The 26743-nt window shown below is 60.5% G+C and overlaps 2 protein-coding genes and 1 long non-coding RNA gene across 4 annotated transcripts in view; 1 reads left to right on the plus strand and 2 right to left on the minus strand.

The window, feature by feature from the left end:
• The window catches only part of RCC1L (RCC1 like), a 33927-nt gene extending 30475 nt beyond the window's left edge, over window positions 1–3452 (plus strand). The window contains exon 10 of one of the 2 annotated variants that reach the window (XM_086692614.1): window positions 3179–3452. In XM_086692614.1, coding sequence (XP_086548740.1) covers window positions 3179–3348 — 170 coding nt within the window. In that variant the 3' untranslated portion in view covers window positions 3349–3452. The remainder of the gene's footprint in view (window positions 1–3178) is intronic. The other variant, XM_025923321.2, reaches the window with a different exon arrangement.
• LOC147572974 (uncharacterized) lies at window positions 2968–3248 on the minus strand. The gene is made up of 2 exons (XR_015245602.1): window positions 3155–3248; window positions 2968–3070 (listed from the first exon to the last, which is right to left on the minus strand). It is a non-coding gene; the product is annotated as an uncharacterized LOC147572974 (long non-coding RNA).
• A 3471-nt stretch (window positions 3453–6923) lies between the features above and the next one.
• Window positions 6924–26743, minus strand: part of CASTOR2 (cytosolic arginine sensor for mTORC1 subunit 2) — a 58025-nt gene continuing 38205 nt past the window's right edge. Inside the window, exons 3-9 of the mRNA XM_086692615.1 lie at window positions 18496–18689; window positions 17965–18097; window positions 17315–17438; window positions 16430–16540; window positions 15952–16034; window positions 12565–12659; window positions 6924–12485 (exon numbers count right to left, since the gene is read on the minus strand). Of these exons, the coding sequence (XP_086548741.1) occupies window positions 12420–12485; window positions 12565–12659; window positions 15952–16034; window positions 16430–16540; window positions 17315–17438; window positions 17965–18097; window positions 18496–18689 (806 nt within the window). The 3' untranslated portion in view covers window positions 6924–12419. The remainder of the gene's footprint in view (window positions 12486–12564; window positions 12660–15951; window positions 16035–16429; window positions 16541–17314; window positions 17439–17964; window positions 18098–18495; window positions 18690–26743) is intronic.

The raw sequence follows: 26743 nt of genomic DNA on the forward strand, positions 1-26743 counted from the left end.
GTGTCTGACTTGGAGACGGTGGTCTCTTCTCCGTGCCGCCCTCTGGGAGGGCCCAGGGCTGGAGCTGGAGGTCCCCGGCGGTGGGGAGAGGCGGGGACTCACCGTCCAGGTCTTTACGGGACCCTCCGACCTGTATGGCGGCACTGTGGGCGTGGGAACAGGCCACTGGGGCACACGCCCCACCCACCCGGCAGTGTGGCCTTCCGGGCCAGCGTCGCTGCCTGCCTGAGGGAACAGCTCTCCGGCGTGCTGGGCACCTTGCTGTTCTCCCTCGGCCTCAGGACCCCCTGAAGCCCCCCCACCCCCCACCAGCCTGCAGCCGGGCTCACTGACTTCAGGGGTCAAGGGGGCTGCCCCGTCTCATGGCCACTCAGAAGCAGGGGCTGCGACCCGAACTTGGGGCTCTGTGTGCAGGCAGTGCCGCCCCTTGCCCTGTGCCCCTCGGGTCAGGACCGGGTTGGGTTGGGGCGCACAGGCTGGCAGATGGGCCCTGGGCCCCAGGACGGTGTCTGGGGGAGCTGACCTCTTGGTGCCACAAACGACCTGGCAGACGCAGCCAAGTCGGGGAGCAGCCGGGAGCCCAGCTCCGTGTTCCCTCTGAGTCCCCTGCCTTTGTCCCGTGGATGTTTGTCTTACCACCTTGTCGTGAAGAGGAATGTTCCTGAAGGATTCTGCTCAAACCTTTAAGAGTCCTTCAGGTCAGATGTAGGTTCAGTTTTTGGAACTGTTTCCCTTTGCAGTAATTCTGTCGTGAGCATAAAGTGATTTAGACTAGGAACTTCAACCTTGTTGAAGACACAGAACACACGGCCGGGGGCAATCTCCTCTCGGACGCTGTTCAGAGACCGTGAGAGACTGAGCCCCCACGTGCCAGGGGGAGCGGGAACCACAGGAACCCCGCTGCTCCCCAGAAGGGGCTCAGAGGCCAGCCCTAGCCCCGACCAGCCTCTGAGCTGGTAGACCAGGGCCAGGTGGTTTATTCTGCTCAGGGGCCCTAATGGCCAGAGCGCTCGGGGAGCAAGAACACAGGTGCTTGCGTGCCGCAGCCTGGGGACACATTAGTGCTGAGGGCGGCAGCCTCCCCGAGAAAGGTCAACAAGATGCGCTCTAATGGCCCAGGAAGGTTGCTAGGAGTTCGTCTGGGCCCAGTCACCCCAGAGGCAACCTGTTTTCTTCTGCCTCTGTGGCCAGCCTGGCCCGCTCTCTGCACCCGTGCCTTTGCGATGAGCCGGGGGTGCTGCTCGGTGTGCTCAGTGATTTCTGTGATGGGTGTCGCCGAAGACGTTTGTTTGGGGAGGGAGGGGCAGGTAGCAGGACTCAGTCACTCGCATCCATTTGCCTGCCGGCCAGGAGCCCCTAATGGACTTGCCACCCCACACGGAAGGCAGCAGGCTCTGCTGCCTCTGGGCTTTTGGGCCAGGCCATCTGGGGGAGCCGTTTCCCCCCCTTATGCTCAGTAAACTCCACAGGCTGCTACGGACCCCCTTTCCAGCTGTCACGCTGCCTGGCAGAGCGCTTGCCACCAGGGTAGGGTGGCAGCATTTGGATCGGGTCGGAGGCAGCAGCATCCTGTCTGGAAGGCCATGGAACCAGTTAAAAATCCAGTTCCGAGGGAAGGTGGGAATAAAGGGGCAGATGCTGACAGGGTGGGACTGAGACATATTTAGGGGGCGCCTGGGGGGCTCAGTTGGTGAAGCATCCAACTCTTGATTTCAGCTCAGGTCGTGATCTCGCGGTTTGTGAGTTCGAGTCCCACATCAGGCTCTTTGCTGACAGTGTGGAGCCTGCTTGGGATCCTCTCTCTCCCTCTCTCTCTGCCCCTCCCCCACGTGCACATGCGCGCGCGCTCTCTCTCTCTCTCTCTCTCTCTCTCTCTCTCAAAATAAAGGAACATTTGATAAACTTCCGAAAGGTATTTAATACCAGGGTGCCTGCCTGGCTCAGTAGGAACAGCGTGCGACTCTTGAGTTTAGGGTTGTGAGTTCAACCCCCACACTGGGCGTAGCGATTACTTAAAAATAAAATCGGGGGAAAAAAAGGTATCTAATGCCTTTTCGTTCTTTTTCACTGAATGTCATTCTATGGGGGAGCCACGAGAGTGGCTCACCTCTTGAAAATAATGATAATAATATTGTCGCAGGAGGAAGAAAAGCGCCCCTCCTCTGGAGAACGGGCTTGGCTATGGGGACGTGCCAATCCTTGAGTTGTGGGCCCACCCGGAGCTGGTTGGGGTGGTCACTTCCAAGGCCTGTAGAACAATGAGAGTCATTTTATTTTTAAAATTCTAAGTTTATCCCGAGAGAGACCAACACAGTACAAGCACGGGAGGGGCAGAGAGAGAGAGAGAGAGAGAGAGAGAGAGAGAGAGGATCCCAAGCAGGCTCCACGCTGTCAGCACAGAGCCCGACGTGGGGCTCGAGCTCACGAACCGCGAGATCATGACCTGAGCCGAAATCCTGAGTCGGGCGCTTACCCGACTGAGCTGCCCAGGCGCCCCCAGTGAGAGGTCTTTTGAAGGCGAGCAGGCCAGAGCCTCCACAGCAGCCTGATGTCACCTCGCCGGTTGGACTGCGTGCGGTGAAATAGCGCAGGTGGGCAGTGCCGATGGGACTGCCGGCGAGGCCTCTGGCACCGTCTGAGACACGGGGGACGCCCCTCGAGGGTGCCTGTCATCTGGGAAACAGCCGACCTGGGACTGAGGCTGGCGGCTAACTCGGGTAAAGACGCCGGCCCGGGAGCCTCCTTCCCAAAGCGGACCCCGGCTGCAGGAGAAGGGGTTTCTTGCGCTGCTCCAGTGACCCGTGGTGGTGACCCCTAGGGATGGCCAGCAAGCACCTGGCGTGAGAGCAGGTGTTGACCTCTGGCAGGGTCATACTTGGGGGAGTAGGCATGTTCTAGCGGCCTCTCCGACGGGTGGGCATGAAGAGTCACGTCTGCCATCGGCCGGGTGGGACGTCGGGATGGCTCTTTCCACGGTGATTGCGTTTATTTGTCTTAACACGCCTGCCGGCTAGGTAGAAGCACCCCCATTTGCAGGGTGGGGAGCTGACGCTCTGGGAGGGTAAGTCACCTACCAAGAGGCAGAGCCAGGGGTCAGGCCCAGGTTGGGCCTCCTCCAAGCCCGTCTGCCTCCCAGCCAGCCCCGTCCCCTCACGGTGTGCTGGGTCCTGTTTTGCAGGTGACGATGCCCGGGGAGCCCGTGGATGTGGCGTGTGGTGTGGATCACATGGTGACTCTGGCCAAGTCGTTCATCTGATGCTGCTTCTTGACCGGCTCGAGCCCAGACCCGGCCTCAGAGCCACTTGGACTGCTCAGCAGGGGGTCAGAGGGGATCGGGGCCCTTCGTGAAGGGTGACACGCTCTCCCGGTGCCCTTAGCAGGAACGTACTGGAAGAAGTCCCACGATTCAGTCCCTCTGGCTGCGGGTGAGACCTGCCACGTTCACCAGGCCGAGCTCCAGTGAGACGAGTCCCAGGCCACGTGGCCCTGGCAGGGCGAGGGTAATCTACACGTCTCCGCTCTTTCCGGGGAACACACGACGGCTCCCGGGGTCATCTCTGGCTGGAGAGGCGGGTCCGAGGAAAGCTTAGCTCCACGGCATGTTTGATCGTAAAGGGGGATCTGGGCCCCGGGAGGGCTTCTGTGACCCTCTGACCACGGCCGAGCTCACGGTTGGCGCGTGGACCCCAGCGCGAGCCCCGGCCTGACCGAGGGAGTCGGGCTGTGGCTTCGGCCAGTCACCCGACTCTGCTGCCCCGCGGCCGGCTCGCGCTGGGACAGGAGCTGCAGTCCCTTGAGAGTACCGGTGGGCCCCGGGCGGCACGCACGGCCCACGGCTGTCAGGAGCCTCCTAACCATTCTCCCCGCCTGGCTGGGGAAAGCCGAGGAGCCCCCGCAGGAGGAAGAGCGAGGCCCGATTCTTGGGGCACTGAACACGCCCCGCGGAAGCCTGGCTGGAGGGCCGGCCCCGGGGAAGAGACTCAGAAAGTGTGGAAAACATTTGAGGAGTAACATAACCTGTCCTCTTGCTTAAAACTTCTTTCAGAACTCTCTTTTGCAATAAAGCCTATTTTCTGCCTTTTTATTTTTGAGCACTGAAGAAGTCTTTTATTTTTACTTTACCTGATCAGTTAGAGATTAGCTTTCAAAAGCCGGACTTTGGACAAAGAGACAGCTAGAAGCCAGTGACAAATAACTTTAGGGGACAGTCTTGCCTGAAGGCAATTTTTCTGAACAGGGTGTCCTCCCACAGTTCAGTTGGGAGAAAATGACGAAATCTGAAACAATTGATAATCGTGCCACAGCCCGGGGAGCTCAGTGGCTGCACCCCCTTCCTTTTGTCCAGTCACTCAACAAATACTTCCTGTCAGCCCCTGTATGCCAGGCTCGTGTAGCACACTGGGTCACTTGGGGCCAAGAGCCCTGCGAGCAGGTGTCATGAAGCTGACTTCTAGGAGGCGGAACACCGTAAACAGGCAAAATGGAAAATACGGTAAGACGGTTATGCGGGCTGTGGAGAAAAAGCAGGGGAAGGGGGCTGGTGATGTGGGGCGCTTTGCGGTCTAAAGTGGAATGGTTGGGGTGCCTGGCTGGTTCGGAGCGGGAGATTTTCGATCTTTGGGTTGTAGGTTCTAGCTCCACATTGGGTATAGAGATTACTTAAATGTAAAATCTTCATGGGGGCGCCTGGGTGGCTCTGTCGGTTAAGCGTCCAGCTTCGGCTCAGGTCATGATCTTGTGGTTTGTGAGTTCGAGACCCACATCAGGCTCTGTGCTGACAGCTCAGAGCCTGGAACCTGCTTCGGATTCTCTGTCTCCCTCTCTCTCTGCCCCTCCGCCACTCACGCTCTGTCTCTGTCTCTCTCTCTTAAAAATAAACGTTTAAAAAAAAAATAAAGTATTTTTTTTTTTATTTTGGAAAGAGAGTGGGGGAGAGGGGCAGAGGGAGAAAGAATCCCAAGCAGGCTCCAAGCCCAGCATGGAGCCCGACCCTGGGATCCTGACCTGAGCCAAGATCAAGAGTTGGACGCTCAGCTGACCCAGGCGCTGCAAAAATAGTCTTAAAAAAAAAAACAAAAACGTGGAACGGTCACTTCTTTAAGCAGGAGTCCTTGCTGTGTGTGGCCAGAGGCTGCAGGAACCAGCCAGGTTGCATCCGGGGGAGCGGCCCCGGGACCCCTGTCGGGCTCATGCTTACCTCCTCTTCTCTGTGGAGAACCAGTTCTTAAGCTTTACAGCAAAGGTTTCCCATAAACTTGAGAGACAAATTGAAAATGCTGTCACCTTCCTTCCCCAAACTCACGGTGGGGCCGCGTACCGTGTCGCTCCAGTGGTGAAGGACAGAAATCTGTCCTCCCTGAACTACGGATCTTAAAGCACCCGCCGGTTTACAGAGGGGGAGTGTCCCAGAAGGCCACGGTCATGCCGGGGGTCCCCCTGGTGGTGGTCAGGGGCAGGAAGTGATGGTGCTGGGCAGGGTCCGTCGAGTGGTTTGGAGCCTCCCACCCCAGATTCGGATCCGGTGACTACCTCCATCGTGGACACCGTGACCGCGGCACTCGTAAGGGACGCCCTCGGTCGGGCTTGGTCTGCCTGGCTGGTCGGATTGCGTCAGCCACACGCCAGGCCCTCTCCACAGTCGTCTTCTGTGCCAGGCTCTCCGCTTCCATCCCCTCGTTCCTGACCCTCCCAGCACTGGGCAGTTGGGTCCCTGTGGATGTCCTGGATCTGAAGGCCTGAGAGGGCGCTCAGCCTGCAGACCCCAGAGGGAAAAGCCTTCAGGGCAGCAGAACTTTCTGGAGCTCAGGGTGGTAAGAGTGCTCCAGCCCCCCTGCGCCAAGCCCGTCCATCTCCAGGGGCAGGGGTGAGGTGGGGTGGGCGTGGGCGTCGGTGGTTGGGGCCAAGCGCAGACCTAGGCCTTCAGCCCCGCCCTGCTCACACCTGCCTTCCACGGAAAATGCCAGAGAGAGATTCCAGGATCTCTTCTGTGCCCAGGCAGCCCCGATGCCCACCTACCAAGGCAGCAAGGAGCCAGACACCTGAGGCTCATGGGAGGGGCGCTGGGCAGGTGCCCTCCCTCTTGCCTCCAGGGTATCTTGTCCAAGCAACCCTTCCCGGGGGTGTGACGTCTACAGCAGGGCTCCAGGCTTGGGGAAGAAGCCCTGTCCTCCATGACCCCCCCGCCCCCCAGCCCCACCTCTGCCAGAGGTCTGAGAAGGAATGGCGGATGTAGTGGCCAGTCTCCAGGATGGCCCCCGAGCCCCCGACCTGCTGGCTCTCACACCCCCTGAGCGGCCTCGGCCTGTGTCCAATCCGAGCTGGGCTGTATGATGATGGCATGGCGCTCAGCGGTGGTGTGTGAATTCTAAGGCCTGGGAAGAAAAAAACCATTCTGGCTTCTCCCTTGGCCCTCGAATCCCTTGCTCTGGGCGAGACCAGGCACCCTACCGCGAGGAGACTCGAGCAACCCCGCGGGGGGGCCCACGCGGAGAGGAAGAGGCTTCCTGCCAGCAGCCGGGCCCAACCTGCCGGCTGTGTGAACAAACTACCTTGGAAGCAGATCCTCGGGTCCCTCGGCCAAGACTTCAGACGACTGCAGCCTCGCGAGGGGCTCTGGGCCAGAACTGCTCAGACTGCTCCCGGATTCCTAACCCACAGAAACCGCCAGGCGCAAACAGTCATTTTCCAAGCTGCTAAGTTTGGGGGCCACTCGTTACGCAGCACCAGGCAACTAATTCGGCGCCTCTCGCTCTGGGGCACGTTTCCTCTCTCAGACTCTGGGTGTTGGGCTGGAAGCCTTGTTCTCCCTCCTCCCAGCACCCCTGGCCTGTCCTCCACCCACCCCCGCTCCCGACCGTGGCAGAGAAGGGAAAGATAGACGTGGTCCCGGGTCAGCCCCAAATCACACAGCCGTCAGCCACCACCCGTTTTTTTGTCCATTTTAATTAACACTTTACAAAGTACAAAATATACTGTCTTTTTTGGGGGGGAACATTAGGTACTTTTTTTCTCTCCGTCATACAGTACATGAATCTCGAGGGTTTTGTGTTTCTTCAAGAAAAAAAGAGTAAGCGTGAGGGCCCCCGGGGCGTAGGGTCACCTGGTGCTCCCCCCTCGCCCAGGCCCCGGGACAGATCTAAGTGCCACTGCTGCTGCTGGTGACCCGGGGCATTGCCAGGTGAGGGCCGGACCCCCCCGAGGCGAGGCCCTGGGCAGGGCAGAGGCCCCTCGGAGCCCCATCATGCACCCAACATCCACTCACCCCCATCTCAGGATAACGGAAATAATTTTGGCATAGAGCGAGAGAAGGACTTGGGATTTTGTTTGTTGTCAGCCCCCTGCCCTCTCCCCACCTCCACCCCGCCCAGTTTTGGAGCCAACCCTGCTCAGTTCTCCCTGGACCATTTTCTGAATAGGTAAACTGAGGCAGAGGACGGGAAAACGCACTGGGCTTGACCTCGGTCTTGGGACATGAATTTGGCCCGTTTTTCATCCACCACCAACCGCACTCCCCACCCTGGTCCCCGACTTCACTGGACGCTCTTTGCAGACGAGCCCCCGGTAGGCAAGGGGCACCGCACCCTACCCGTCTCCCCGTGAATACTGTCTTCAGGGCTGGGCGCTCCTGAGGAGCTGGCCCGGCAGGTCTAGCCCCTTGGGGCTGGCCGCATGGGCTGCGTGGGCCGCCAGGCGTCTGTGGGGCACAGCAGAGCCCCTGCTGGGGACATCCCTGTCCCCCACACCCTATCAACTCTACAGGCAGCCCCCGGGTAAGAATGCCCTTGAGGCCTCAAAATACTGAACGAGCCAGGCCCTTGGCTCGGATGTGGGCTTTGCACACACGCTGATGTGTAGGACACGTGCACACTCCCACGTATATGTACACACACACGCGGCCGAACTCACGACACTGTCCCGACTCCCAGCTGTTCCCCACCTTGTTCCGAGAGCCTCAAACGCCCTCCCCACCACGGATGCCGCGGTCCAGGCCACAGGCTTCTGTCTCCCTCTGACCCGGGCCACTCCTGGCACCATCGGCCCCAAGGATGGCAGGCTGCCTCAGCCAACAGCTCCCGCCTTGCCTTCGCCTTCTCAAGAGAGCAGGCTTCACAGGAGGTCGTGGATGTCAACGCTGAAGGCCATGGCCCACCCTGTGGCTTTCTCCCCAGGGTCCAAGGAGTAAGAGACAGTTAAGCTTGCCTTTCTGTTACCTCTACTTTGAAAATGAAAGAAAGAAAAAGAGCTGGGATGGGCTCTGAGATACAGGAAAAGGGACTAGCTAGCGCAGGAGTCAACTGCCCTCAACCCGGGCCTCTCTCCCCAAGCCCGCCCTCTGCTGGGTTGACCACCAAGCGGCCATCTTGGTTGGCTCCCCTCTGGCGGCCTCTTTGTAGGGAGGGCTACCGCCCCCTCCAGGCCCAGCACCTCCCTCAGCATAGCGTCTGGGAAACCTGAGAAGCCAAAGCTCTGGTCTTTGGGGTTGAGGGGGGAGGCTCCGTTATCCTTGCCCCTCAAGCTCTGCTCACCAAGCCAGCCACACAACAGGTCCATTTCCCAGCGTCTGTGACAGCCGTGACGGGCTGCTCCTGGCTCACAGCGGGGCATGGACATATTGGGGGGTTTCTTCCTACCCCCTACTCAGTGTTCACTCAGGAAGTGGTACCAAACATTTCTAGGTCACAGAGCACAGGAGTGCTTGGCTATCATTTGAGAGGTCCTCAAGGTCCCTCTTAACCCTGGCTGGGAACCCAAGTTGTCCCCAAGTCCAGTCCAGAGGCCCAGAAAGGCAGCCTAGGGTGGCCACAAGACTCCTCTAACAGCCTCATCTTTGACTATCAGGCAAATGGTGCCCTTGGCTTCGGATAGGGGCCTCACCCTACCCATCACCCCAGAACCTTCTCTGCCGTCCTCTGTCACCTCACAGGGGACAAGCTTCGCCAGACCACGCATCTTCTTCTGGACACCACGCTGGTCACCAGGGCCACGCTGTCTGATGGGGGAGGCCATGGCGGGCAGCTCTGGGTCACCTGGCTCCTTTCCTGCCCACCAGGGGCCTGTGGCCTGGGGTGGGTGGCAGGGGGAGGATGCTGGTGCTCGGGACGCTCTGGACCCCCCAAATCCTGGGGAGGGGAAGTCTGCACACCTCTCCAGCTTGGATGTGTGCCCTGGGCTCTGGAGCCCGCCACGGAGGAAGGGGTGCAGAGGGAGGAAGGCGTTTCTTGGAAACCAGAGGAGCCCATGCTGAGGGTTGAGCCACAGAGACTTTTGTAAGCGGGAGTGAGGGAGAAGGGGGTGGTCGTGCCTTCCTGTCTCCCCGCCTCCTCTCTTTAGTGTGCAGGGATGGGGCAGGAGAGGGGTGAGGGTGGCCTTAAGCTGGTGCAAGCTTTTCTTACCACGGAGCGGCAAAGAGGCAAAGACATACACACCCGGAGCCCAGGAGGCAGGTTGGGGCCACCACTCACCCCTACCTTTCGGCAGCCTCACTCAGGAGCCCTGTTTTCCTGCCCCTGCCATGTGCCCCACCGGCCAGAGCCAAGATACCCTCCGCCCCGATGGCACATCCCTCAGGCCACTCTGGTGGGTCTGGAGAGCCCCCCCACACCCAGCAAACGTGGGGCACTGTTCCCTCCCAAACTGCCATGGAGACCAAATCCCTGACTATGCTCGTCACGGGCACAGCAAGAGGGGAGCCCAGGGAACGGGAAGATCCAGACGGCAGCTCGGGGCCCAGGCCCAGACGGCCGCCCACACACCCAAGTGGCTGGAGAGCCCAGCCCTCGCCCCAGCCCCCCCTGGACACAAGGTCAAGGGCCTCGGTCCTTTTGTTGACTAGACGGGGCCAGGGTCCAGGAAGAGGCCTGAGAAAAGAAGCCGAAGTTTCTCAGCTTGCCGGTGAAAAGGACCAGGTAAGCAGTCAGCCAGGGGGAAGGGAAGGGGAGGGGAGGGGAGGGGAGGGGGGCCCAGGCTGGAAAGCAGGGCGGGACCACCTACCTGCCCAGGTCTTTGGGCAAAGAGCAACGGTCACAGGGCCTTTCTGCTCAAGAGCGAGAAATTCCAACACTCCTCCCTCCATACCACCGTCCCCCAGATAAAACAAGGGTGCCCGGGGGGCCTTGACCATGGAAACGGGGGTGCAGGCAGGGGCTGAATCCAGCTTCCAAGGGAGACTGGGGGAGGGAGTCTTGGGACTCCGCTCCTGGGCTGCTGGTTTTTTTTTCCCTCTCAAGTCAGGGCTTCTCGAATAATGTATTGCCTATATACTTGAATTAAAAATATATGGTGGCTCAAAACGTGCCCGCGTGCACGGCAGACGCGGCGGCAGGAGGCCCCCACGCCCACACACGTGCACACACAGCGGGGTCTGTGATCCACGTACTGTGCACACACGCGTGTGTGCTCACACAGTATATATTAACATATATATTGCTCAAGTATATATGCTATTTACAGTATATATCTATATCAACATAAAACACAGGTATTTATAAGTGTGTACAATAGATACGTCCTGGGGGGGGGGCCTGGGGAGCACACGTTTCCGGGGTCACGGGGCCGACACATTTGCTCGGCGGGGTGGGGGTTGGGGGGAGCGTGGAGGAGTGACATCATCAGGGGACCCGACGGGGAAGGAGTCTGGAGAGGCGCGCCACGGAGAATCAAGACCTTCCAAGGAGAGAAAGGGGACTCGGGGTCTCAGGTGCTTTCCTGCCTGCTCGGCCACCCCCCACCCCGTTTTGGAGCCAGCAAACAGATGGACACGTTTTGGTTGTTTTAAGAGTTTTGTGCAACATGAATGAACTTAAAAAAAAAAAAAAAAGTGGGTTCCTCATCAGTGCTTGGGCCCCGAGCATCTTTAAGGATCTGGTGGGCGTCCCGGGCTCAGAGGGTCCCCCGACGCTGGGAGAACAGGGCAGTGGGGCTCACACAAGCCCTTCACCAGAGAGACCCTCCTTTCTCCTCTGAGCCTCTCAGGGACAGCGCAAGGCAGCTGTCGCCTGAGAAGGAGCACCAGGGAGGGAGGGGCCGCCTTGGGGCTCACCCCCATTTGCCCTGGTCGGCCTGCCACCTGGCTGTCCCCTGCCCCGTGGCCTCTGGGCACCCCGCGGGAACCCCTATCTCGCCACACACCTCTGCTGCCGGCTTCCTGCTCCAGAGAAAGGGCTAATACCTCTGTGACGCCTACAGACTCCCACGCTTGTCCCTGGAGCCACAGGGCGTCGGCCAAAGGACCCTGAGCCTCTGGGTCCCCCAAGAGAACTCAGCAGGCGTCGTCCCCTGTCCCCTGAAACTGCCGCCGACCACAGCCTGGGCGCGAATACATTAAATAAGAAACTAAAACGTACTGTATGGTTTTCTCTATTAAGGCTCAGATAAGCTGCCCCCCCAGGTCAAGTACTCATGAATGCCACAGGCCCCAGCTGAGGGGCGGGCAGGCAGGTGAGTTGGGGGCAGAGGCCTTCCACATCCCCCCAAAAGTGGGGCAGGGGAGGGGGCAGGATAACGGGGAGCCCTGTGCTGGTCTAGTCGACTGCTGGGGAGTGGGGGTGACCCAAGAAACCCCAGGTCCAAAATGCTGGGGATGCCCCCCGCTTCGGGGAAACCAAGGCTCCGCCTGCCCAAGGAGGGTCCAGGGAAAGCAGCGGGGACAGGAGCTCGTGCCCCAGGCTGGTGGGTCTCCTGGGAACCGCCCCCAGGAGTGAGTGTTTATGGCGGGGAGGGTGTGGACAGGGCCCCCTTGGCAGTCTTGCTGGGAGTCGGGGCGCGGGCCCTGTGGATGGCAGGTGAAATTCTGGGTGGCCTGGGTCCTCCCCAGATCAGGGCCCCACCCCTGCTTGTCGGAGCCTCCCCAGCGCGTGACCCGAGGGCCGCCCACTGGCCTCTACTCTGCGGGAACCAGCCCGGAGCTGACGGAACGGGAGACCAGCGGCCACAACATCCAGCCTCAGGTCCTCACGGGGGTCTCCCCGGTCTCCATGAACTCGGCTCCGCTCGGCTGGCTCCCCAGGATGACGCGAGAGTCAGAACCCCATTGTCTCGTAGGAGGGAGGTCTGCTTCCTTCGGCATCTGCCCCCCCCGCCGTGGGCCAGGCCAGAGGGGAAGGCCGGTCGGCTCGCAAACTCCCTGGGCCTCAGACATCATTTTCTGGAGTAGGGGTGGTGGGGAGGAGGAGCGGCTGGGGGGAGGGGGGGTTCTCTGGAGGGTCTGGGGGCTCCAGGAAGGCAGGAGGGCATGGGGAGGCCTTGGCTTGGGCCCCAGGCCCGGCAGGGTGAGCAATCAGGGGGTGTCTCCCTGAGGCCCTGTCTTGGGGGCCCCCGGGGCCGATTTTCCAGTCCGTGAGAAATACTGTGAGAAGAGTCTTCGGGGGAGGGGCCTGGCCCAGGCCTGGGGGGGCAGACAGGGAGGAGTGGAAGAGGCCCTCCTAATGCTTCTCTGCTTGGCTGACTTTCAGGGCGCCGATGACGGCGTTGATGTTTTCTTCTGGTACCTGCAGGGGGCAGGAAGGGGGGGCAAGTAGCCACGAGCCCCGGACTGGCATCCCTCGCCCCCTCGCCCTTGACACTCACCAGCGCGTGGTCGAACTTGAAAGTACTGATGTAGTAGGCGGGGATGTCTGCGGCAGCCAGGGGCTCGGAGATCTGGGCCACGATGCCACACTCATCTGGGGACAGAGGTGGGGACGACGCTCAGCCTCCTCGGCCAGCCTTCCGCCCTGCTCTGCTGACAGCGCCTGCCACGCACCCGCAGTGTCTAAGCGCTCCTGCCCCTCGCGCCCTGAAACCTTAGCGCAAGGCCCCTCCGTCCGGGAGCCTTCTCGGATGTCCCTGGCCAGCAACGAGCTCCCCTCTGTGGGGCTCCTCACGGCCCAGCTCTGTCCGGCTTCGGTCCTGTTTCCAGGCCTCCTTCCCCGCCACCTCTCGAGTTCTCCGAGATGGAGCTGTGGCCGACGGGAGGTCATGGCTTCATGCCCTCTCTCCTGTCGCCGTCTGACTCTCTTCTAGCCAGAGTGGTCCAGTCACTTCCTCTCTCTGAGCGTAAGCTTCCCCGTTGGAGTCCCCACCAGGTAATGAGTGACCTCTGCCTGTCCTAAGGGCGGTGCCAGGCATTTGTCTGGGGCCCGAACAGGACTTCTGCAAAGTCCCTCGCCTCCAGCATCCTGTCTGTTTTGAAGGCACCATTCAAGGCTTCCTCCTACAGGAAGACCTCCAGGGTGTGAGGACCACCCTGAGTCACCAACACAACCCACTCAAAGTTTTCAGGTGGCTTCTCCCAAAGGCACTGTTCGGATTTTGACAATGGTACATTTTTCCCAACACTGTCCCCGACTGGGTGGGAGAGGCCAGATCGGGTCACCAGGTCCCCCCGTGACTCTGAGGCTGAAGCCTGGGAAACAGCCCCGGCTGCACCACTGCCAACACCCCATTATCACCCCATCCAGCCTCCCCTCTGCCCCCTCACTCCCTGGCCCTGGCTCCTGATCTTGTCAGCCCAGCCCTGGACCCGTGTGGTGACCCGCTAGGCTTCTCAAACTCCTGCTTTTCGCTTGGCCCGCCGGGGGGCTCCTGGCTGGACCCGAAGACCCTTTCGGTGGCCGTACAGGCCTGGGGCCTGCACATCTGGTGACCCTCTGCCACCAAGCGGTGGAGACTGGTTGTATCCAAGACCCTTTAGTTCCAGACGCAACGATCCCAATAGAGACGGAGGCGGGAAATTGGAGTCTAGAACGACGCCTTTCCAACTGTGGACTGGGACCCATCCGTGACACCCACCTAGAAGGCCAGTGGCCAGCATTTTACAAAATGATGCGACGGCAGAGGAAAAGACCAAATGGCGCAGCGCAGAGCTGGAGCCAGTACGGTTTTGTGCAAACGCAATCTGGGCTGTGTGCGTGTGCACGCGCGGGGTTAGGATTAGAAAATGTGTTTACTCCAAACCACGCTCAAAAACATATGGGATCTGCCGGTCTAGAATCCTTTGGATTCTCGGGAAGCTATTTTTCTTGCGGGGCTATTTATAGCTGGAAGCATGGCTTCGAATCCCGCGGCGTCCCGGGAAGGCAGGCAGACCCAGCTTCCGCGGCCGATTCTTACACACACCCTTTCCCCTGGCTGCCCGCCCGCGGGGCCGCGCAGACAAAAACAGCCTCACGGCGACGCGCAGACGTTTGCCGATGGAGAGATGTTTTGGGTTTCACCCACCCATCCCCTCTGTGTCTCTTCTTTATTTGGACTTTCTGTTTTTGTATTCTACGCGGTCTATTTCGATCAACTCGGAACCAGAGCTGGGGGCTGAAAGGCGAGCCGACACGCGTGTCCTCCTGCTTCTGGCCTGAGTCTCCTGGTGACCCCCCGGCGGCCCCCGCTTTGCCCGCCCGAGCTCTGCCGGACGCCTCCACCTTCAGGAAGAAATAGTGACAGGCCCTTCGGTCTGGCCTTGGCCGCGCTGCCTGTGGTGACCTGACCAGCTCACCCTCTCTACCTTTGGACTCTGCACCCTGGGCACGGCCGCCGGGAGCCACCTGGGTGTCACGTCATACCTCTGCTACTGCCCTCTCCTCCCCGTAGCCGGGTGAATATCCACCAGTAACCTTCACCGGGAAGCCCTCCCTTCCTGACCCTTCTCCAATCATCGGGTCCCTCCATGTGACGGTGACAGCACATGCAGCCTGCTGGGCACCTGGGGTAACAGACACGCGTGCTGTCATCCTTATCTTACATAGTAGGAAACTGAGGCTCAGAGGTTAAGCAGCCTGCCTGCGGTCTCGCCGCTTTCTTCCAGCCCAGGGCTCATCTCCACATCCCCATGACCCTGCACAAGTAGGCGGGAGAAGGGCTGGGGTCTGTGGAGGAGGAGGTCCTGAGAGGCAGGCTGTGGGTCCCAGGGTCGGACCAGGAGCCATCAGTGTACATTTCCCAGCACTCCAGAGAACAGCCTACTGTCCTGCCCCCAGCATGGCTCTGGCTTTGGCCTTGATGTGAGCAGAGCTGGGGTGGGAGGTGGGGGTGGGGGGACCTGCTAGTTACTGTCCACCTGCAGGCTCATCCAGAGGCGGGTGAGGCAGGAGGCAGGACATGGCTCCCTCGCTGACCCTTCGCCCTCAGGTCAAAATGCCCTGCCACCTCCATCTCCTGTCCCGGGAACTGAGCGCCCAGGGCTGACACGATGGCCCCTGGAGCAGTCGGAGCTTTATCTGGAACATTCTTCACTCCATCTGTGGGAAATCAGTGCTCAGGGCTGGCCGAGGATGCTCCCAGAAACGACTGCCCTGTAACTTACTGACAGCCTCTCCCGGGTTCGAGCTCTGGCATCTGGCGAGTCCAGCCTGAAGAAATCCTTTCTGATGGCTGCATCCCTGGTGACGGGGCCAGCAGCCCCCACCCAGTACCGGGCGGATCGGTGTCACGTGGCCCTGCTACCTACCGAGGGCCCTGAGCCCTGTGGCCCCTTGTAAAATGCTCAAGGAAAACACTATCTGCCCAAAGACACTGTTTGGGCAGTTGTGGAAACTGAGTCTGGACGGAGTCGTGGGGAATCACTGGGGATTTCTTCCCATGGGATCGGTTTGTCGTGGTTACGGAGGAGAGAACAGGAAGGGTGAGATATTCAGGGGTGAGTGCGGGGCTGTCCGGAGCCTTACTGGGAGACTGTTCGGCAACTGTATTGATCTACACGAGGGAAACTCATCAAAACAACAGCAGCCACCGCCTGTGAGCAGATGGGGCTAACGAGTGACTTAAAAACAAGGGCGCTTGGGTTGAAGGAGCTCCTCCCGTCCTCTGCAGGCCCGTGCCTCCTGTCGCTCGCCGGTCAAGGGCCCGTGGCGGTGGGGACCTCGGCTCGGCAAGCCTCAGCCTCCCCATCCGCACCGCAGGGTGAGGGACCCCAGACGGAGGTTGGCGATGCTAGGCACCCCCCCCCCCCCCCCCACCAGTGTGGAGCCCCACGGGACTCACCAAATCCCAGGGGCTGTCCTCCGATCCGCACCATCTTCCAGAGCTCTCCGGACGCACTCGTGAACAACAAATTACTAGGGAACCTTAACAAAGAGAGAAAAACCAAGAGGCTGACGTTGGTCGTGGTCCCTTGGCCGGCCCTCGGGGCGCTGATGCGGGGCCACAGCGAGGGGGCTCGGGAGCTCCAGGGTGTCAAGGACCCCCTCTCCGTGCCCTCCTCATCTGGGCAGAAGGGGAGGGCAAGGCTGGGAGCGGGCTTTGGAACAAATGCCCCCCTTAGCCAATTTGCACGAGGGATGCCATCCCCAGCCCTGACCCCAGAGACGGGGAGCGCCCGACGGCCCCAGGCCTTCATCTCTCTGAGCTGCTGTCATCTGAAAGATGGGCCCAGCTCACCCATGAGGCAGGGCTGTGCTGAGCACCCACTAGGTACGAAGGGCACCCACCACGGAGCCAGCCCACCCTGGGCCCAACTCACCTCTGCTGGGTCTGCACGTCCATCACCAGGGAGATGTAGCCCTCAATGAGGGAGAAAGAGAAGAAGCGGATGTGGCCGCAGTCCTCACCGGCGGCCATGGGGTCCTTCACTCTGGGGGGCCGGGGAGGGGGCGCTGGTGAGGGGGGGCAGTGGGCCCCCGCTGCACCCGGACCCCCACCCGGCCCACCTGCCTGCCCACAGGCCTCGGCACACAGTGCTCGGAAGCCTGGGAAAGCCCCAGGACTTGGCCCTGACCCCGCCCTGTTGGGTGACCCTGAACCTGTGCCCCCCGCCCCCCGCAGTCTCGTCATTGGTGAGATACAGATGAGCCCAGGGCGTTCACCAAGGCGTGCACCACACTTCGCAGCACCGGAGACCCGGAAGACCCCGAGTGCAGACTACACGTGTCCCTTCCTCAGCAGCGTCCTCTGTCCCTGCACCGATCCCAGTCTCAGGGCACAGGCTGTGGTCACTGCCAGCTCACTGGCCCCTGGTCCCACCCCACTCAGCGTTGGCCTAAACTTAAAATCCGCTCTGAGGAAAAATGCAAAGCCTATTGTCTGCTGAATGAAAAATCCCAAGGTCCTGGCTCCTCGACTGACTGGGCTCTTGCCCTTGGACCTCAGGGGACGACAGTGGGGTGTTCATTACATGTACATGTGCACTCGGGGCTTCCCCCAGTTTCGGGGTTCTCCAGGAAGAATGTCTCCCCTCTTGGAGCGGGCCTTTTGGGTAGAGCCGTGATGCACCCCCTCCACCCCCCTCCACCACCAGACCAGCTTTCAGGGCAGGTCTGTGTCTCCCTCCTCGGACTGGGGCTCCCGGGCAGGGTCACGTTCATCCCCCCGATACCCCTGTAGCCTCTCATGCCCAAGGGGGCCGTACCCGTTGGAGTAGAACATGACGTCCATGAGGAGTGTGGCGACCGCAGGCAGCGTGTCAGGGTCCAGGCTGGTGACACAGAACCTGTTGCTTGGGCTGGACAGAGGGTGGATGACAGGCCTCTGGACTGGGAGAGCAAAGACATCAGGTGCTCAGGCCTGATGCTCAGGGCTCAGCAAAGACATCAGGTGCTCAGGGAAGAGCAGCATTGGGCAGGAGGGCCCGGGAAGGTGGAGGAGACCTGGCCCTTGTCCCTTCTGTAGCCTCTAATATCACCCACAGCTCTCCTGATTCCCTAGGCTCACCTCCAGACCCCCGGGCCTTTGCACATGCCCTGCTGTCTGCCTGGAATGCCCTTTCCAACCTCCACCACTTGGCTGAGCTCCTACTTGTGCCCCAAGCTTCAGTTCGAGAGTCACTGCCTCTGGGAGGTCTGCCCTGATACCCTGGGTGGGTGAGGAGTGGCCGCTGGCCATCGCCGGCTGTGTCCGTGTCTCCCCTCCTTGCTAACCCTTGACAGCAATGTCTGACCAGGATTGTTATGCTGTGTTACGCTGGTGCTTAATGTACGCTCCGCTCTGGGGCCGCTCCGGGGTGGGACCTGGTAACTTCTAGGGGTCTCCCCTGTAGGGCACCCCCCTGCCCCAACTCACCCATCTTCGGTTTCACGAAGCCATTGGTGATGCCGAGGTTCTCAGCTGCTACCGTCTCGCCATTGACGACCCGCAGGATGGTGAACTCTGACGACAAGGTGTGCGTGACGAAGGGCAGGTCCCGTTCACGCACCTGGGGGCGGGGAGTCAAGGATGTGAGTGTCCCGCGGCCCGTGACCCTCCTGCAACCCTCGGCGGGGGGGGGCAGCGGATGGGAGCCTGGAACCGGGTGTGTGCGCCTCCTCAGGGGCAGCTGGGAGGATGCAGGGCAGAGGACACCGCACGGAGGGCCGGGAGGTGCAGGTCTGTGCCCCTTACTTCCTGGCCCCCGGGTCAAAGCAAGCATGGCTTACGAAAGGCAGGCGGTGTGTGGGGCCGGGCAGGGCCCTGAAGCCCCACCTGGGTGGTGCTGACCCCTGACCGATGACCCCCAGGCACCCCTGACGTCTCCGTGAGCGGATCACAGGACGGGGCCGGGGACCACTGTGGACCACCCCACCCACGGCCCCGGCGGGCGGGGCCCCGGCTCACCAGGATGAAGTCTGTCTGGTAGGTAGACAGCATGAACACGGAGATGTTCTGGTCGGCCAGCGGGGCGATGACTGACTTGGCAATCTTGGTCACGCCGATGGGCTGTGAGCCGGAGAAGCCACCCCCGCCCGACACCACGTTCAGGGCCAGCCAGGTGGCGCCTGCCACGCTCAGGTGCTCCGAGGAGGGCAGCTCTGGGGGAGGGAGGGGAAGACACGGAAGGCAGGCCTGTGACTGCTGGGTCCCAGGTCCTGTGGGGGGGGGGGGGGGGCAGGGCAGGGCTGCAGGGACAGGGGTGGCTGTGGGACCCCGGCCAGCCCCGCCCTCTGGGCCTCGGTGCCCTCGTCTGTCAAAGGAGGATGGGATCCGGGGTCCCGGGCCAGGAGCACCGAGCAGACATGCGCCAGGCAGCTCAGCAGGGCAGGAACCTCGGTGACAAGTGGCCCTATGGGGCTGGGCCTCCGTGTCCTCCGCCATGATATTCATACCAACGATGGTATCCAGCAGTCAGTAGTGACTTTGTTATTTCCAGTTCTCGCTCCAGAGTCGGGCTGCCATCACCACCCTCATACTGGTGGAATGGGCCCTGTGGTTTTCATACTGGGTTCCTGGGACCCTCCTAGGAGGCCGGAGGTAGAGGGGAGGCCAGCGCCAGGGCGGGGGGTGGGGGGGCCCCCAGGATTTCTCTCCCTGCTTCTATCAGACTTGCGTCTTGGAAGAACACAGAGCTCCAGGAGGGTTCCTAAGGATGCCACCCGACTCCCTCCAGACAGCCCAGGGATCCTGGGGGTGAGCACCGGGAGGGCCAGAGTGGCAGTAATCACCGAGGCTCCCTGACCAGCTCACAAACCCCCGGAATCCAAATGTTCACCTGTCCTAGCCGGTCCCGCAGAAGAGCACTCTGAGACTCAGGACTGGAGCCTGGCCCACAGGACGCGGGTACACGCAGGTGCACGTGTCTCCAACGCACAGCTACAGAGTGCAACGCGGGCTGCACACGGGGCTCTCTGCACATCACAGGCGTCTGCTCAGACACACCCTGTACCAGGACTGTCATTCCCACTGTAGGCGTGGCGCACCAGAGCGCCGAGGGGGCTGGCGACCGCCCGAGATCCCTTAGCGAGTGAGAGCCAGGACTCAAACCCAGGTCCGACTAGGAAACAAACCTCACGCTCTGTGTTCTGGGCACTGACCCGGAAGAAGGGCCAGGTCCTCAGTCAGGGCGGGAGACCGGAAGAGGGGCTCAGCCACTGGGGAATCAGGGAGGCTGTCTGGACGACAGTGAGGAGGACCGTGCTGCCCTAGGAAGGCTGGGCTGGCCTCAGGCAAGACGGCTTCCAAGGAGGGGAAACCGAGTGAGGCCCCACCTGGACTCCCACCTGCCCAGCTCCGGTTGCCATGGTAACCACAGGCTAGTGAGCCCATTGGTCCTGCTGCTGAGAAAGGAGGATCCGGCCAGGCTGGCTGGAGAGGGAGGTGGCCTCCCACAAAAGGGGAAAGTCTGGGAGGAAGAGCAGGGGGAAAGGCTTTTTAAACGGTTTTATCTTGGGGGAGGGGCAGGGGCGGAGAGAGAGAGGGAGACAGAGGATCCGAAGCAAGCTCTGGGCTGACAGCAGAGAGCCCGACGTGGGGCTCGAACTCACGAGCTCTGAGATCATGACCTGAGCTGAAATCACGAGTGGGGAGATACTTTTAGTCTGTTACGTGGGGGGTCAGAAGAGAGAGAGCCCCAGGACAGACCTCCAGAGGAAACATGCTCCCCAGAACCAGGAGCTCAGTTCTGAAATTCTAAGGGGCAGCACTGAGAGCCCCCCGGGGCTGGGGTGTCCCGACGGTCCACCCTGTGAGTCGCGGGGCCCCGACAGTGGCCAGCCATCTCAGGCACCATTGTAATATATTTGGCGACGAAAAATCTTAAGTGTCCCTTTTCATTAGGGCAGAACCTCTGAAGCCTTCTTCGGAAAATTCCGCAAGGCTCACTCATGTTGCCGCATGCTAACACGAGGCCGTGTCAGCTTTGGCATATCCACCCTCTGCCTGCCCATTCCAAGCTGCTCACAACCCGAAAGCACCCAGCGGCTTCCCACATCCTTCGAAGAAAAGCCAAAGTCCTCTCCTCAGTGAGCGCTGTCCGGGGGAGCTCTGTGCAAGGACGGAGCGGGGCTACACCTGCGCTGCCCCCAGACGGTCGCCATTCCCACCAGAAGAGATACGGCTGGTGCAAGCGAAGAAAACAGACTGTGAGTTTTATTTAGTTTTGGTGCGTTTCAATTCTGATGGCTGCACACGGTGAGTGGTTACCGTCCCGGGCAGGGGGTGCGAGTCCCCGGGGCGTCACCCTCACCGGGGCGCTGGCCCCGGTCGGCTTCATTCTCCGCCAGGCTCAGCGCCCGGCCCGCGGAGGTGTGAGATGAGTGGATGAGGGACGGTGGCAGCTCTACTCTGTCCGGGCCGCACGGTTCCCACCCCCCGACCTCCCCTGTTCCCCGCCCCCCGTCCCCCAACTTCCGCCCAGCTTGGTCAGTGCTCCGTCACCCTGCCAGACCCGAGGTGGGGGGTGGCCCCCGACATCATCCCTTGCTTGTATCCACCTTCCCAGGATCGGGCAAATGGCCCCGGGGCAGCCGATGCCACTCCCACAAAGACCATTCCCAGAGCCGGCCAACTTCTCTGAATTTACAATCCACCAGTGGGGACTGATGCCCATCTGCTTGCGGACACACCGGACGCGTAAGAGCCAGGATTCAAACCCAGGTCCGACTAGGAAACAGACCTCATGCTCTGCTGGGCACTGACCAGGAAGAAGGACCAGGTCCCCAATAAGGGAGGGGGCTCCGAAGAGGGGCCCAGACATCGGCGAATCAGGGATGCTATCTGAATGCTGTTCATCTACTTATGGACACACAATAGGCTGAAAGGTCAGCCCTGCTCCCATTTCACAGGGTCGGAAACTGAGGCCCAGAGAGGGAAGCTGACGGTCCCCAAGATCACTGGGTAGTAAATGGCAGGGCAATCTCATTCTGGCACCGTGGAATGCCTTCCAGACCCACCTTGGCCACCAGCCCACCCTGGAGTATCAGGGAAGCCCCCCCCCCCCCCCAAGCAAGGCTTAGCTCCAGGACTGTAAAGTGGAGGCATTGGGCCAGCAGGGGCTCCAATTGGGACACCATGAATCTCACACCCAGGCGTCGCCTTCATGTGGTCTCAGTGGACCCCGTGAGGCCTTCACCGCGCAGGTGGGAGCTCCTCTGCCCCGTGGACCTGAGTTCCGCATTCCAGCGGGGCAAGGTGGGGGGGATCTCCCGAGAGCAGGTGGGAGGAGGGCAGAGGACACAGGCTTCAGGCTCTCAGACAGTGACAAACCCCAAACCCTGGCTCCACCCTGCCCAGGGGAGGTTGCCAGGGAGCTGCTGCAGATACAGCGGGGAAGGTGCGTCGTCGGTGAACCGCTGGGCGTGTGCATGGCTAAGGGGTGCTGGTGCGGCCAAGGCTCTGCTCTGGGGAGTCTTTCTCGGCAGGTTTGGAGGAGTCCCGGGGAGAGAAGCCCAAGCCTGAGGCTGCAAATGGGGGCGTGGGGGTGGGGGTGAGAACACAGGATTTCAGGCCAATCCAACCGTTGGCCAGTCTGGGTCTGCCCGCCCTGCTCCCAGCCTCAGGGCCCCCGCTCCTGGCTCTCGGGCCCGGACAGAACCCACTGACGGTGGTCAGTTTCAGACCGGTGGTCACCATACTTCCAAAAGGGCGAGCTTTGCCAGGGGAGCAGAAGCATCTGGAAACCACAGTTGTTTGCGGCTTCCCGCCCCCGGGACCTCAGAGCACTGCCCTGGCATTCTAGGGGAGAGGGAAGGCAGGCCTGTCCGGGCCCCAGCCTCACCCCGGGGCCAAGCTTCAGGGTGCCCGAGCTGGCATTCTGGGGCCATGGGGATGAGCTTCCAGGAGGCTGACCAGGAGGCAGGAAGCTTGCCCTTCCCTAGAGGAAAAGTGGACCCATTCCAAGACCGAAATGGATTATTTCTGTCACTGCACATAGTACCAGACCCTAAAAATAGCCACTCAGAGCTGAACACGCTCTGTGGTGGAGGAGGTTAACTGGTCTTGTCACCCCCAGCCGCAAAGCGGGGCGGCTCTGTTGCTGGGTAGAGCGCCCCCTGCGCTGTTCACCATACCCCCACATCCCCAGGACTCCCCTGTTCCGGCTGTGGGACCCGCGGTCCCCCGTGCTACACAGCTGCTACCTCCCCACACAGCCTGTGTGCCTCAGGCTTCTCCTACCCTGCCTGCAGCAGGGTCAAGAGTCCTGGGGTCAGACGGGCGGGTTTAATCCTGCCGATACGACTCTGGGCACAAAGTCAACGCCCCCTCGGTTTCTTAAGTTTTCAAACACAGAATGATGAAATCAGGATCAGGTCCAGAAGATGCCTCGAGGATTAAATGAGATAATCCCCATCAAGCGCTTAGCTAAGCGTCTGGCATGCGAGCCCTCACCACACGCCAGAAACTTTGTTAGTACGTCGCTGGTGGTAGTTTCGATGGTTTCTGGATGGCAGTCGGGCAAAACATAACGAGAGCGCTCTCACTGTGCGGCTTCCCTGGGAAGGAGGAGTTGACACGCGGGGCGACGACAGACTCACGGGTGAGGCTTCAACCCAAAGGGATTTCAAATGAAGACCCAGGCGGACGGAGCACGGCTCATCGGCCACAGAACGCTGCACGTCCGGCTAAAAAGCACATTTTCTAGCTACACAACGTATCTTTGGGTAGCTGTCTAAATGAGAACTGATGCTAGACACGGAAGGAGTGTCTCATTCTGCGGGCGCGATGAACAGGACGGGGCTCTTAGTGTCAGCTGACAGGTGCTCAGGTGGTTAGGGGTGAGCTGTCCTTCGGATGGTTCAGCGAACGATACATGCGTGCACGTGTGTTCACCGGAAGGAGGGAGAGGGCAATGGTCTTCAAAGGTTAACAGGCGGGGAGCCCCCCCTTCCAGGGGGAGGGTACGGGGGCGGTTACCGTAGTGGGCTCTCAGCCGCGGGGCGGGTCTGAAAACTGCCAAAACGTAAATAGAAGGGAGGCGTGACTTGGAAGGCTACTTGGGATCGGGGAATGAGCAGGAGACTATACTGGGTGCAATAAAAAGACAGGAAGCATAGCCACTGCGGGCCAGCACGGGGGTGTAGACCGTGGAGCTCTCGCAGGAAGAGATGTGCCACAAGGCAGCCCTGGAGGGAGGTCGGAGGGTGGGTGGGGACTGGGGTGTCACGGGAATGGCCAGGACCCTGCAGGGGGCAGGCACTCAAGGCCCACCCCTCCCCGTCCCTCATTCCTCATTGCTCTCCCTGCCTCCCTCCCCATCCTGGCAAATGCAATCTCAGCTCCGGGGTGTGACTTCACGCGAGGCAGGGGCGGAGGGGGAGTGAGTAGGAGGCCACTACACATGCAGATGGGCACTGTCCCCCCCAGAGCTCCCTGGGAGGATCAGCTTTAGGGGAACAATAAGAACCGACAGACTGAGCCGGGAGCTTGGACTTCCTGGAGAGGCGACCCCCGCTGGGGGCACCACTTTGTCCTCCACTTACTGAAACGGTAAATGACAAGCTAGGGGCTCAGAGCTCTGGTGGGCACAGCCCTCTTTGCCCCTGTGGACGTGCAAGGTAGACCCGGCGACTCCCTGATGCCTATGGAGCACGGGTGCATAGTATGGCCATGTGCGCGCCTTCTGGAAGGGAAGGGTGATCCTGGGTTTGGGATGAAGCAGCTCGTCCAGAATCATAAGCAGTGAAAGTGGCAGAGCTGGACCCGAACCTGGGTCTTCCCGTCTCAGCCCAGGGTGAGGCCAGGAGTCGCTCCTCAACGACTTTCCTGCTCCACCTTTGGACCGATCGCAGCCCCTGAGCTTGCCCCTCCCCACTGTGCGATGGATCACACGTTCAGATACGGGGACTTTGTGGGGGCCCGTGATGGGGAGCCCAATTACCCCCGGGCCCCTCTGAAACTGCAAACCTAAGATTCCGCCCACTACCCAGAAGTCAGGGCAGGGACTGTCATTTTGGGTCCCCAAGAACACCTTGCACCGCACATAGTAAGTGCTCATTAAATATGGAAAAGATCGAAACCCACACACGCTTCCTGCTTCTGTTTGCCACCCAGACGGACAGCATCCAGTTGAGCCAAGAAACTCTTAATTTCCACATTAAACGAAGAGCTGTCTGGTTGACGTCCTGTCCCCACCCCCTCCAAGATCCTTCATCTTGCGTGCAAGTGAACTGCAAAGGGCGGCCGGTTCCTAACCGTGAAAGTTCCACGCCAGTGAACAGTCACCAAGGCTCCCTGGCTGATGTTAACAGAGGCCACGGGAGGCCTCTGGGGGACAAGCAGTGTGTGCACAGCTGGCACAGCCAGGTGTCCCACGGAGGTGGCCACAGACCAAACTCCCTTTCTGAAGAGAAGCCTCCCAGAGCTTGGGCAAGAAGGTGGAACCGTGTGGCTCCTTGCACCCCTCCCCTCCCCCAGATCCTGCCTCTAAGAGCCTTCCCCCACTGCCTGCCACCCCCCCCCCCCAACTTCTCAGCAGCTGCTCCTGACCTCGGTTGTTGGAACCCCCATACCACTTTCTCCGAGTACTTTCCTTATTTCTGCCCGGACCGTCGCAAAGGCATTTCCGGCTTCAAATCCGCACCCCATCCATCACTCGCAGTGATGTTTTCTCACTTGTAAAACGGGTCTTTGCTCTTAACCACTGGAACGAGCCCATGAGGTGAGGCATCTCCGCTGAGCTCATAACAGGAAGGCTGTGCAGGTGAACAGGAGTCTGGCTTTGTGTATTCCCCCTCCCCCCCCCCCCCCCCCCCCACTGACCCCAGAGCTCTAGAACATGAGTGCAGGAGACAGCACACTTCATTAGAGGCACACGATGTTTCTAGATTTTTCTTGGGCAATAATGGATGACCAAGAAGCCTGGTTTGCTGGCCAGGAATTGCAGCCTGGAAGCAAGACCCCCTACCTGGAAGTCACAGAGTTAAGGGTGGCCAGAGGCTGGGCCCCTCCTCCCAGCCCCTGCTGGGTGAATAATTCAAACCTGTCCCAGGTCCCACCTTCCCCTGACTTGAAGACTGAGCAGATGAGCCCTTTGCTATGGTTACTTCCCTGCCACTGGAAAAGGTTTGGGGGAGAAGCCAGGCGATTGTTACTGGCTCCGGGGAACCTCAGGGCTTCAGGGTGGTGGGTGATCCCCTCCCTGGGCCAGTTAGGGTCTCAAGACCTCAATTTGGACAAAGCCTGCTTATACACTTCCCAGGGAGGCCCCCACCTCACACTCCCCTCCTGTACACTCACCCAGCTGCCTCTACCTGAATCCAGCCTCAGTGATCACTCTCTTCCAGCTCAACAATCTTCAATGGCTCCCTACTGTCTGTGGAATAGGGTGCAAATTTACCTTGCTCACGTCTGTTTTAGAACTGGACCTGGTCTCTGCTTCTTCTCCTGTACTTACTCATAGACGCCTACCGGACATGCTCTCTCCCTCCTCAGCCCATCAAGGGCAGCAAAAAATTGCCTCCTCCAGGAAGCCTTCCCTGACTACACGAGCTCCCCCAAAGTCTCCTCTTCGGAGCCCCCCCCCGCCCCCCCAAGAAAGGAACATCCTGAAGAAGACTCACTACTTCTTCCAGACCCAAAACGTGAGGCTCTGTGCCGGTCAGCAGTGGAGCTCAGGAAAGTCCCAGGTAAATTCTGATCTGGAAGCTTTCTCGATTCCTGCTCTGTCCTCACTGTGCCAGCCTGTCCACTCGGTTCTCTGCGGGCAAGCCCTTCGAGTTCAGGCAACACCTTTCACTGGCTCCCCCTTGCCTCTGCCTCTCCTGGTCTCACTCGTCCTGCCTCCTTCCCCTGTTCATGTGCCCAGTGACCTCAGTTCCCTGAGAGTGCCAAGCAACCCTCCACTCTGGAAGTGTCCCCAACCTCAACTGCATAGGTTCCACTGGGTAGCTCTTTACTCATTTCCTTGGGTCTGCCTCAGGCCCTGCCTCCTCAAGGAAGTCCTCTTGGACTGCACTTCTGCCCACTAAGCTGAGCGCCACTCTCCACTGATGCTGTAATTCTGGTTCCTGTGTTTCTGTCCTCCCAAGACCTGAGGGGTAAAGGCTGGATTCCTGCGCTTCTGACCTCCCCTGCCCAGGGCCTGGCCGTTGGAAGCACCTCTGGAAGAGGTGACACCAACGGTGAGATCTTGGGCAGGTTACACACATTTCTG

This window comes from Puma concolor, chromosome E3 (genome assembly GCF_028749965.1).
Source record: "Puma concolor isolate L17-30 chromosome E3, mPumCon1.1.hap2, whole genome shotgun sequence".
Classification (NCBI taxonomy): Eukaryota; Metazoa; Chordata; class Mammalia; order Carnivora; family Felidae; genus Puma; species Puma concolor.